This window comes from Cryptomeria japonica, chromosome 6 (genome assembly GCF_030272615.1).
Source record: "Cryptomeria japonica chromosome 6, Sugi_1.0, whole genome shotgun sequence".
In the NCBI taxonomy this organism is placed as follows: domain Eukaryota; kingdom Viridiplantae; phylum Streptophyta; class Pinopsida; order Cupressales; family Cupressaceae; genus Cryptomeria; species Cryptomeria japonica.
Window position 1 is genome coordinate 214,289,720 of NC_081410.1, and position 13,311 is coordinate 214,303,030.

At 36.4% G+C, this 13,311-nt stretch overlaps 1 protein-coding gene across 2 annotated transcripts in view; it reads right to left on the reverse strand.

Annotated features, from left to right (window-relative positions):
* Window positions 1-9,551: 9,551 nt before the first annotated feature.
* Window positions 9,552-13,311, reverse strand: part of LOC131071418 (uncharacterized) — a 178,493-nt gene continuing 174,733 nt past the window's right edge. For both annotated transcript variants that reach the window (XM_058007233.2, XM_059207311.1), the window contains 2 exons: window positions 10,263-10,436; window positions 9,552-10,068 (listed from right to left, as the gene is read on the reverse strand). In XM_058007233.2, the coding sequence (XP_057863216.2) occupies window positions 9,892-10,068; window positions 10,263-10,436 (351 nt within the window). In that variant the 3' untranslated portion in view covers window positions 9,552-9,891. The remainder of the gene's footprint in view (window positions 10,069-10,262; window positions 10,437-13,311) is intronic.

Here is a 13,311-nt window from a genome sequence, read left to right on the forward strand (position 1 = left end):
CTTCACATTCTTACCCATTGCACAACCTTTACAAGCATCATCATGAGATAAACTAATTTTAGGCATACCTTTAACCATTTTACCAAGAGTGGGAAGAGCTTGAAAGTGTAGATGTCCAAGCCTTCTATGCCATAGCTCGCATGATTCAGGAGCCTCATGAATGAGAACTTGAATTGGGTTAGCTGCAAGCTTATACAAACTATCACATCTATTTCCAATAACACGAGCACATTTGAAACTAGATTTCTTAGACCAAGCAAGTACTTTCCCTTCAGAAAATGCTATTTGCAAACCCTTTTCTAAAGCAAAAATGGAAATAAGATTTCTTTTAATTCCATGTACAAAAAGAATATCACTGAGTTGTAAGGAAATACCATAATCTAGTTTTAAGGAAGTAGTACCAAAACCTTTTACCGAATATCAAGCATCATCACCGATTACCACATGAAGGTTGGTATCCTTTTCTATCATATTTGAAAGACGCTCACGGTAACCTGAGATGTGTCTGGAGGTTCCACTATCAATTATCCAAGTATCATTGTCCGTAGGAACGTTGCTTGATAGAACAGAGATAAGATGATAGTCCTCATTTTGTTCAGTGACTTCATTTAAATTGGCTTCCCTTTCCTTAGAATCATTCTGACAATCTCTAGCATAGTGACCATACTTATCATATCTGAAACAACGAATATGGGAGGAATCTCTTGACTTCTTCCTTGGATCGTAGGAAGAGGATCTAAAATCTTTGCTTCTCTTTTCTTTCTTCCAATGCCCACCTTTCCTAGACTTAGCTGTGAAAACATGATTATCATCTTTGTGAGAGTTCTTGAGTTTTCCTCTTACCTCAATTCGAGATTCCTCTTCAATGCAATCAAATTGAAGACGCTCAAAGTTGGGTCATTTAGCTTTTCCACCAATGCTATGAATGAATGGTTCCCATTCATCAAGTAGACCATTTAATGCAATCATAACAAGATCTTTATCTGAAATTTGGCAATCAAGAGTACTTAGCTTATCCTTCAGTTCATTGATCTTCATGAAGTAGACCATGATTGAGTCTTCTTCTTTCATTTTGATATGAAGTAGTTGTTGCCTTAGAGCAAGAGCCCTACTGAGGTTGTTGACTTCATACATCCCTTCCAAGTGTTTGATCATTTTCGTAGCAGAAGCAAATTTTGATATGACGGTGACAAGATGATTCTTGACTGATTCAATTATGATCTTCCTAGCCTTGAGAGAGTATTTTTTGAACTGCTTCAGTTCTTCAGCATCTTCAGAAGGGGACAGCCTTTCTTCTTCTACAAATATAAGCAGTTCATTCTCTTCAAGAATCAATAGAATACGGACTTTCCAAGCAGCAAAGTCAAGGCTCCATCGAGTCTATCTTCAGCCCTCAAACCTGACATTTTAATCTGAAAACAAACAACAACTAGATGCAACAAATAATTTATTGAAATCTGAAGTCAGTAGAACCTTAGCTCTAATACCATGTTAGTTTTGTGACTCAGACCAGCAATCAAACTTTCAGTATTTAATTTCAGATTAAAATTAAGTAAATTATAAGCAAGTAAATGAAAGAGAAAAAGCAAGTGCACAAGAGACCAACACAATTACCCTGGGAAAACCTCCAAGGAGGAAAAACCCAGCACTAAAGACCCACAGGTCAGATTATGTATTCAATCTTGAATTGTAACAATACAATACTTAGCTCCAATCATGTGACTCAGATCTGGGATCTTCAACCTCTTATCAAATCTGCCCTTTTTATCATATCAGATCTACACTTCTAAATTCATCAAGTCTGCTCTTTAATGCACTCTCTAATAGAAATTAGGAACACCAAAATAGCTTTGTCTTCCTTGAATAAGTTCGCCCAGTTCACCTCTTAATTTCGCACACCAAGGAGCAAATGAATTTCGCTGATTGCATGAAATGATGATTGAATTGATCTTGGCAAATGATCTTTATTTATATGAGCATATAACATTCAAGTCAACCTTAATTAAATAATTATGTTTGGCGCCAATATAGGTTTTAGTGTGGCGTGTCATTATAGGGTTGGCCTTGTTTAGGGGCACGCTACCCTCTTTGGCATGAAGGGTCCAACCCTACACGTTAAACTTGGGAAAGGGGAGGCCCAGCCCTTTAGGGGTTCGGATGTTGCCTTAGGCAATCTAAACCCCCTTTCCTAGTTACAAACAATAATAATAACAATTTTACAGTTGTCACTAGGATCAAGGCTATTATCTGATAAGACTTGTAGTTGTTGTCCCAGAGTGTTGGATATCAGATAATCCATATCTCCCTGAGATATGAAGTATCTCACTGGTAAGCATTACTAAGTGAATGTATATGCTCATGCCAAATGAATATATATCTAAAATGTCGTTCCTTAAACTTAATTATGAAATTCAATCCTCTTTTTGCTAAGAGGGAGTGTTAAGGATGTAGCCTCATTCGGATATATATATATATATATATATATATATATATATATATATATATATATATATATAACTATATATATATATATATAGTAAGTTAACATATTACTTGTTGCTTACGGTAGATCAATGACTGTCATCGTTGCATTATCCAATGACTGTCGAAGTCGAAGTATTATTGTTAAGCCCGATAGTATTCGTAAATGTTTTGATACATAACTAATAATTAATGAATGTTGACTAATGCATGTGAAGAGTTATGTTTACATAGGGTCATGACTCTACGTGGCACAAAGCCACGTATAAATCATGCCCCTACGTAGACATGACCCTTCACCATTATACATATACAACGATATCGACGCTTGTTGTGCATGATATCAATAACAATGGTAATTTCATAATACAGCAAGCGATCGATAATATTCATCAAATATTACTTGACAGAATTATATATATATATATATATATATATATAACTTTATAGTATTAGACTATTGTTTTCTCTATCACTGATCTATATTCCTTAACAAGAAATATGGAGGAGTCTTGTCCGACAACACAAGCAGTTGAAAGTGTCAGGCTAGAAATACGATGGTGTCCCCTTACTTTCTACCGATCCAGAGCTAATTTCGATTCTTGACAATATTGGATCAATGAACAAAGAAAGATTCAAACATAGAATGGATATAGAACATTTTTGGGCAACTGATGCAGATGAGTTCGACATCAGGAAAAGACTATGTTCCAGACTGCCAGTAAGCTTGATCAGAATGACTGAGCCTTTTCTTGTGCCTGATCAACGAGAAGATAATATAAACTATATTCAGCCTGGCATTGATGAGCATGCACCTCTTTCTCCTATCAAATGGTCAGAGCCAGAGCATGCAGACTTGACCACTTTGATGCGGCCAGTTATAAAATATTCCAGGCGGTGGGTTGATCAGTAGTGTCATAGATTAAGACGAGGAAGTATTATCTTAACTTATGACCTGATGGGTGAAGCAGAAGGATATTCTTCAAATGAGGAAGCAACTCAAAGTTCCAAATCAATTGAAGGTGCTAAAAAGAAGGGGAAGGCAATTGTGAATGAAGGACCTTCTTGGAAGAAGCAAAGGATAGAACCATCTTGTTCTACCACATCTAAGAATGAAAACTATATATTGGCCATTGATCAGTCATTGACAGAGATGGAAATTCCTTCCCCAATTCATGAAGAAAACATCCATCAAGAAGATGAGCAGCCCCCGTCTCCTACTAGCATAGAAGTACTAAAATCAGACAACGAAATGAATGTTGAGGAAGGTGAATTTCAATAAGGAATGATTTCCACCCTTCGGAATATCATGTGTGAAAAAGGCAATCAAGAAGTGGAAGGCATTGAGCAGCCCATTGTTCTTGATTGGTTGAAGGAACGGATGAAAATAAACATACAAGTAGTAGAAGAACAAGAAGAAGATGACATGGCTGATTTCTTGGCCAAGTTAGAGCAAACTACAATAAAGAAGCCAGCCAAAAGATATTCCACCATCCAGAGAGATGAAACAGGATGCAAGACAGTACAGATTGTCCTACCAAAAGTAGATAAGGCAAAAGAAGATATTGCTTCTCATGAATACGAAATCACTACATTCAATTTGGGACCAACTACCAAGAAGCGAGAAATTGAAGATTTGGACAATTCAGTTGCTTCCATGAAGGCAAGACTAGATAAGGAAGTAGAGCGTGATTCGAACCTGTGACCAAGCTCTGATACCACTTGTTACAAGTTAGGGTTATCGTTGCACCAAAAGATAGGCCTGTCAATGCCCAATACAACCACTAGACTTATAAAATTCACAAGAGGTTGTTAAACCATTTCATGAATCCCCACGACGGACGTTGGCCCATTGCCAACAAGGATAACAACCAAAGAGGCCAAGGCATGGATGGAAAGCACAAGTAAAGGGGTATCAACATTTGTGGAAAGGTTAGCATTGACATATGGATAGCCCACCTCTTTACTCTCCAAGATTGCAAGCATGGCAGAAGCATGGGCTGATCTTCAAGACATTCAAGAAAGAATCATTCCCTGCCTTAGGGTGTTGAAAGGAATGTCGAAGCAAAAATTCACAAAGGAATTCCTAAACCCTTATCTTTTTTATCCTTTTTTTTTCAATCTCAAATCAGAAAATCCAAAAAACAAAGAGCAGTTATTGATAAATCCGCCTAAGTCTAGCTTGTGAATGATATCAGTTGTTAAGCGTAAGTCCGCCTTGTATTTCAGCGCACACTACCCAAGAAGCTATCCAAATAAAGTTGCTCATTCGCACATATAGACCTTGGAGTCGCCTTGTGGTCTTTCTCGCAATCTTGGCACAAGTAGTGATTTTGTTCAGGAGAGGATAGAGTATCCTTGGATATTTTATTCTAATGTTCGATATATGATTAAACGTACACCAACAGGATCTTAGTCCCTTCCATCCCTTTGATGCTTGCAACAACAGTTATTTGGTTCTCTGAGAAATAAATCCAAGGTGACGGAATGAATGAATAAAGGAATTTTAATGACATCAATGAGACCCAGCAGTCTAAGGGACCAAAAGCCTCAACATTAACACATTTTCAAATTTCTTTCTATGTCACCTCTTCTATTATGAATCTTGACCAAGAAATTTGCTAAATTGTGAAGCCTTGACTCCTCAAAAAGCTCATATAGAGTGTCCACCTTCAATGTATTTTCAAACTGCTTTCAGATATCCTTATATACTGCACACTCAATGATGAAGTGCCATTCAGTTTCAGTTACGTATTTGCTACAAAAGACACAAGTTCTTTCATCCCACTTTTCTTTGAGGTACTACAACGACCCATTTCACATCTAAAGTGATGAGAGCCAATCCTTAGCAGCGCTATTAAAATTTTGGCCTTACCCTTTATTGCAGCCCTCAAATAGGCTTTTTCATCATACTTCCATGGGGTTGAATTCTTTGACATAGTGTGCTTTTTTTCTGCCATTATGTTTTGTCCACGTGATAGCTTTGAGCTTTTCTAACACCATCTTTTTTATTTCAATGTTAGAGTTGGGGCATTCATGCCAATTAATGTCCCACTTGATCATCCACTTGTTGTTTTGTTTCCTCCAAGCTAAGTTGTGGGTTCGAGTTCAAGTTCAAGCTCACGTTTGAGGATCTGGTTCGTCAATTCGACTCAATTTTTTTGGGGGTTTTGGGTTCATTATACAAAAATCACACACATATATAGCTATATATAGCAACTAGTATGTCTATCTGCTCTAATAAATGTTAATCAATGTGAATTATAAATTTGTTATACCAAGACCACATATGTGAACAAATCTAAACTAACAAAATCATTCATATGCAGCCATAAATAGCTGTTATTTACTTTCATTACTGATGTCTATTGCTTGTTGTTCAATCTATTGTGAATTCTACACTGATGTAATGTTCATATGTTAAAAACTCAATCATAAACCTGGTAGTACCCTGGGTGAACCCAAGGACATACTGGTGCAGGAGCACCTAGTTTCAAGAGGTTCCATGAGGTCAAGAGTGATGTCATGAGTAATTTCAATAATTTTTGAGCTTATAAGGTCTATTTGAGTCATAGTAAATCATAATGTAAGGCTATGTAAGCCATTTTTCATAAATTGTCCAAAAGGTCCTCATGAGGTTGAAATGTTCCAAAATGTGTTAAAAGACCCAAATAAGGGTAATAAGGATGTAAATTGCATAAATGAGGAGTTCCAAATTGGTTAAAGGGTAGTTATGAGAGTTCCCGAGGATGGGAATCACTATTTAAATGATGTAATGTTGATCCAAACCGAAGAGAAAGGAGGAGTACATTTTGTTTGAAATTGGGAATTCAAAAACCTTTGTTTTGCAGTCCTAAAACAATTATCTTCTCTATTTCCAGGCCTTGTACGACCATGTAAGGCCTGGAAATGGTGTATAATTACTATGAAAAGTTAGGTCAATGAGTTAACCTTCTTTTGGCTTTGGTTTGGTGTTTTTTTATGAAGGAATGAATGAGTTATGTTAGTTTTTGTAAAAACAGTTTGTAAACCCCCATTTAAAGAGGTGTGTGCAAGGGTTTGATCATATTCCGACTTTTAACCATGGGAAAAATCTAAATCTTAGTTATTCTGAGAGTAGATTAAAGGGGATTTCAGATGGATTTTATTTTATATCAAATGGATTTGTATTTTGAGAGATATTTGATGCCCTAGGCGGACTGTACATGCACATTTCTTGTTTTTTTCTATAAAAGTCAAAACGGTCTCAGTACAGAGGCATAAATATCTAACGAACCGTTGGATCTTTACAATTTTTTAATATGATTTAGAAAGGCTAGTTATCTATGTCTCCACTGAAGCGATTTTCAAAATATTGTCTGGATTGAAAGATGTTTATAACAGAATGCAGGGTATCAAAATTGTCACAACTGGGATAGATTTGGAAGGTGATTAGAAGCATGAAGTGGATGGACTCATGATTGATTGGTATGAGTTTTTAAGGATATGGTGAAAGTTTTGTGATTAATTGAAGGTTATTTATTGAATGTTTAAGTTTATGGAATGTAAAGGTTGTAAGTATCTTTGATAAGATTGAGGAACCTATCATATTTGTTATTGATTCAATGACAAGGTGTGTTGTTACATGAGAAATGCCTCTAAAATGTTGTTCAGATGATTGGATCAGCATGATCCTTGATGGTTGGTTGGTTTTCCATGATGCTCTGCATCACATACCAAGCCCAGAACTAGTACCCAGGCCGAGCCAAGACCAAAACCTGGGTCTGCATGGAAGAACCCAATAACTTAGCCTCCAAGTTTTCTTCCTATGGTTTAGCTCCTCTACAACAACCATTTTGGGCCAGTGGTTCTTATCCATGCTTTCAACCTTTTTCAACTTATCAAACGAATTAACACTGATGCTTCCAACAGGAACATACCAGCCTTAGCTGAAAGGATCTCATATGGTACTGTTGACTTGACTTTAAGATTGTCGGTGATTAAGAGTTTTTGAATTCTTTCTAATTGCCTCCACTTGTGGTTTGATGTCCTCCTCCAAACTTCACACCCATAAAGAACAACCATCACAACCAACAAACCAAAAAGAATCTTTTTGGTTTTCCAATCCCATAACTTCACTTTCCTGCATCTATTATGGAGAAGTTAAGAAGCTCTCCATCCCGCTTGAATCTTTTTTGTCCTACATGTCTCCCAATTGAGCCTATTGTGAAAATCAATTCCTAGGCACTACTCTGCTACTTTTTCCTTTTCAAAGAAAAAATAATGACTTTGGTTTTGTTGGTCTTCACTTGCATCCCAGCCTTTTCGCAAAAGAGCTCTAAAGCCTTCAAAATCTCTTTCAATCCCTGGGTAGATTTTGCAATTAGAAAGAGATCATCTGCATATAACAGCAGCTTCACCGCATATCCCACTAGCTGAATAGCCTCTCCCATGTTGTTTAACCGTTCTTGTAGATTATCAATATAAAGACCAAACACCGTGGAGAAAGAGGACACTTATTTGACTCCAATGTCGCAACCAAAGAATTCACATATACCCTCTTTAGTTTGAATTTGAAGTGAGCGAGAGTGTTCGTGGCAGAGACAACAACAGACAAAAGAGAAGAATGTTGTGAGCAACAACAGTTAGTTTTTGCAAAGTTGCAGCAGCAGCAACAGTGAAAAAGTTCTCTGAACAGAGAAGGGAATGTTGCAGCAGCAGCAAATTTTGTGAAGGAGAAAAGAGGTAGGAGTGCAGTGCAGCAGCAGACAGCTCCAGACGAAGAAGAGAACAGTATGCAGCTCCAGAGAGGGCAGTGATACACAGTAGCTCCAGACAGCTGAAGTAAAACTAGTTATACAGGGCAGCTCCAGATAGCTGTAGAAGAACCTTTTCTAAATGTTTTGTGATCTGAAGATGAAAATTTTGTAAATGATTATACTTTGGGTTAAATAGAAAATAATTTTTTGTGTGTATTTTTCAATCTTGGTCTTTTCCAGTTGTGTTTTGTTTGATCGGAGCAGCAGTCTCTGTTTGTGCTTGTGTAGTTCGGATTTTATCACCACCAACATTGTCTCGTAAGTCAAATAGATGACAGTAAAAGACTAGATTTCTTTAAATAATCTTACAGTATAGCAAATTAACAATGAGGGAATTCCATGCCATGGAGAATCTTGTGGGCTGATTAATGTAAGATTATGCTTTTTGCCAAGTCTTTTCATGTCTACATTTATTACCTGAAAAAACTTAGTGTGATTTAAATGTTGGACATACTGATTATAATTGATTGATAAAGTGAACTTGGTGAATTTCTGCCTGCCAAAAAAAACACCTGTTATTGATATAACTAATCATAATGCCAACACATCATATGGTATATTGTCAAAATTATGTCCTTTCCGTGAGCTCAACTAGAATATAATAATTGTATAGGACAAATGTTATGAGATTACATGCCAAGTGAATGTGCAGACAACTAACGAAAGCCTGCCTAAGTCGAATGTACATACAAGATAAACAGGCATCCAATAATTTAAAATGCCAGAAAAAATTCACTACAAAAAGGAAAGGCCGAAACACAACCATACAAAAACACAGTCCAGCACAGAGAATAGGTCATCCCAAAAGTGAGCTTGAAAAAAACAACTGAAGTATAAGAAGAGCTACCTCATATGCTAGACTTTATACGAAAGAAGATACATATTTATGTGCTACATTGCCTCTATACATCTATCCACAGAATTAAATACTCTATGGACCTTGCACATGTGAAAGTCTCTCCTACATGTGACACCTTACATAACTGGTTTAGGTTGGTTGCAATTTATTCAAGAAGTGACCCCTAAATGAGAATATGCACTCCACTGGAAACAAAATCAACTATATGTGAAGCTACTAGTCATCAAAATTAACTCACGAAACTTTATTATGGTAGCAAGATAAAATATACATATATTTAGCCTGTAAATATGTTGAATTGTAAAAGTCTAAGAACCATTTTCTGGTGGCTATCACAAGTTACTTTAAAGATAGAAAGCAGAAGCAGGTTATCATTCAGAACTCGGTATCTCTATGTGATATGAACATGAGAATAGACAGCAACAATATATCTATATAGCATAATAGGATCGAATACTATTTCTAAGAACTCAGAAGATGATCATAATGAATATTTTAATCAAATTTTCCCACAGGAAACCCCTCCTCTAAAGATGCCAACATTAACTCTGTGACATGATACACCATGCATATGGTTTTGCATAAGCAAGACCTACACGCTAGGAACTATTACTCTGATCACTAGACATGACAATTTTCAACCTAACACCATAGGCATAGACAAAACACTGGGGCATAATCAACAGGATGTAGATCATAAACAATTTTGACACATGGAATTTACTAATTATGCTTTCTTTACAATCATATAGGTTAATTTTTGTTGTACAAATGTGTTTTGGGTGGCTGAGAACCTTTAGAGCAGTTGGTTTCAGGCTGAATAGCTGACACATGACCACCCTCAGACATATAAAAATAATTGTAATTGATTCGACCTACCAAGTCTTCCAAATGAGGAAATTTTCCAACATTCAGTTTAAATGAGAGTACCTACAAAGCAGAAACAAAGACAAATAAGCTACAAGCAACTGAGAAGAAACATAATTTCTAAAGATACAAACATCCAGTATATGAATTATGGGTGAACTTTGGCGTTAATTAGCATCCCCCTATTTAACCAAAAGCCATACCACTCTTATATTCTAAAGATGATGACAGATCTATAAAGCAAGAAAAAGGATTACCCTCAAGAGAAATAAGATACACTCATCAAACTGCTGGCCAACACGATCAACTTCCATTTGGCACCTTGCCTTTATACCAGCAGCAGCACCTCCATTATACAAAGTATTCTGTATGGAATAGAAATCCAGAGCCAATGAAAGAATAGTCCTAACTCGACTTGCAATGAGAGCCCACTGCATAGTATCAGTACAACACTGGAGTTAAATCAAGCCTCTTACCCAAGTTTTGTGAAATAGTACATTACGGTGACATCTTAAAGTTGTAGATATATCAAATTATCATTTTAAGCACCAATCTCTATAATCCAAAATGGATCACTAATATGTGAAGTATGTATGCATGGTGAAAAGGTTCAAAAATTTTAGGTTGGTTCAAGTTGAAAGGTTTTCTTAAGTTAGGAATTTCAAAAAGGTTCAAATCTAGAAAACATACAAAATAATTCATAATCAAAGAAATAGAACATGAAAATAATACTAAAAAAATATTCCAATTGCCAATGCTCATGGTATTTCAAAATTTGATACTTCACACTGTCGCACAATATGAATAGCACTCAATCTTGAAACCCCATCGTCTAGGATATAAAGCTGGGTCTAAAATCATAATTTGAACATCTTCAAAAGAAAGTTCTAATCTATGTAATCTAATTCATGACAATTATCCATCAAGGTTTTCAAAGCACACGGTCAAAACAGAGTTACATGACTAAAATGAGAGTTGGTGTCCTAGTCAATGTGTTGACCTGACATTGGTAGAGTTATTCCAATAGATTCAGCTGTCATAAAAGATCAAGGTTCAACAAATAATTTATATCATTAAGGTTTGGTCACCATGTTTGTACGGCACACCACATACCTCAAGACATTGAACATCAACTTAAGATGACAAGAACATGATAGAATTTGGTTGAATAACCCCAACCGTGCATTCGCTAAGCTGGAACAACCCAGCCAAATGTACTCAAGAGAAACAAGGCAATACCATAAATATTGAAAATGATATCAGCAAAGTTCACTGACTGGTAAACCTATTGTAGTCGGCATAAAATGCCTATCATTATGTTTGATAATATTTGTTATATGCCAATGTATTAATTCTTTGTGTTAAGTGGGTTGTCACTCTCAAGTAGTTGATGTGTCAGTTGGTTGATGGTTGTGTACCTCTCAGCAACCGTCGGGTCCTTTGAATATGTTGTGTACCACCAAGGAAGGTAGTACAGTATAGTCAGATCTATTCTAATCCTTGGCCAACCATCTCTCGTCTTCATCTCTGTAATAATTGCATGTGCGAATAAAGATATATTTTACTGTTGTGTCTGGTAGGCATTGTCATGTAAATTATTATTTCCTATATTTAATTTATCAGTTGTACTGGTAAACATTTCGGCGTCGTTGCCTTAAAAAGAAATCGGGTCAGCCTTGAGTGATTCATGCCGTAGACCCCAATAAAGGTGAGAAGAGGCCACAGGGTGGTCAAGACCAAGAGATTAGGTGATTTTCTGACCCTCAACCAGAGGGAGCATAGGGACGAGTTAGAGCCTAGATGTAATATTCTAGCTAGGGATTTCTAGAGTAATTCAAGATTTTTTATGGTTTTTCCACAAATAGAATTGAATCACACAATTTATGAGAAAATTCGAACCATATGCAATTTAACTGAGACTTCTTTATTAGTGTGAAATTCACTTTACATGAAAGGCTATGAAATTCTGATTGATTTTAATAAATATTACTGTTCTGTGATTAACTTGAAATCTGTAACTGATCTTTCTGTTCTTACCAATCAAACCCTTGCTTGTGACTTCCAAACTTTGTTACCTTCTGGAACAGATGGAATCGCTGCCTTCACCTCTGAACTGGAAGGCTGAATTGACAATTGGAATGCTGGTAACCTGCTCTGGGGTTGCGTCAAGAACTGGGAACTTCAGGGGTTTTGCCCTGAGGCTCAAACTATTTGCGGAGAGGAAACATAAACTTTAGAATAATAATAATGAGCAATAATAATCCCACCAACCAAACCACCGATGCCTCTTTATAAGCCTTTTGCCTTGATTTTTCCCTTCTACAACTTGAGCATGCATGATAACATTTCAGCTTTGCTGCCCATAATAAAATAAGTGTAATGTCCCCTTCTCCTTGACAGTCAGTGGTAGCAGAGGATTAGCCTATTATATGGCTCTCGTAGGCTAATAGTTTTAAGACTCACGGATTCACCACGGACTCGCGAGTCCAGTGGCGCCACGAGTCAACTCGCCATGGACTCGCGAGGCGAGTCCTGGCGAGTCTTTTTGAAAGACTCGCAAGTCTTTCTAGTTGACTCGCGCGAGTCTTTCACTTGGACTCGCGAGTCTTTTGACTAGACTCGCACAACCCAGAAAACAAGTCAAAAAATTATCTAAATCTTTTTTTTCAAGTCAGTCTCATTCCCTTCATTAGAATATATACATGAAAGATAACATTTAAGTAGAAGTGGCCTTTCAATATGTCTTTTTGCTTTCTTATACTTTAAGTTATATTTCATGTATATATTGGCAAGATGTTTGAGAGTGGTTTCAGATCTCTAGGAATTATAATGCAAATTGTAGGTTTTAAAGGATCTTTTAAATTTTCAGACTTAGTCAAATTTCAGTAATCAGTAGGCTCCTATTAGCATTCTCTTGCCCTCTCTATCTCACTCACTTTATCTGCCTCGAATTTTAAACCTATCTATCTCCCTATCACTCTTCCTCTATCCCCTCTCTCTACCACTCTCTATCTCAATCTCTCCTCTCTCCCCCAAGATCTAGACCTATCATTATATGTAATTTTGTAAACATTTATAAACTTATGCTTCTATTATACATTTTAAAGTTTGAAACTATGAGTATGTACTATGAATAATGAAATTTCAAATATTAAGTATTTGGAGATCATATGATATGTGTAATGTTTCAATTATGGCTCTTATGTTCTCTAAATGCATTAATTTCTTTATGTCTTTTTGTAAAACTACGGTTTTTTTTTTTGCCGAGTCTTTCGCGAGTCTTTCATGAGTATGAGTCCGAGTCCA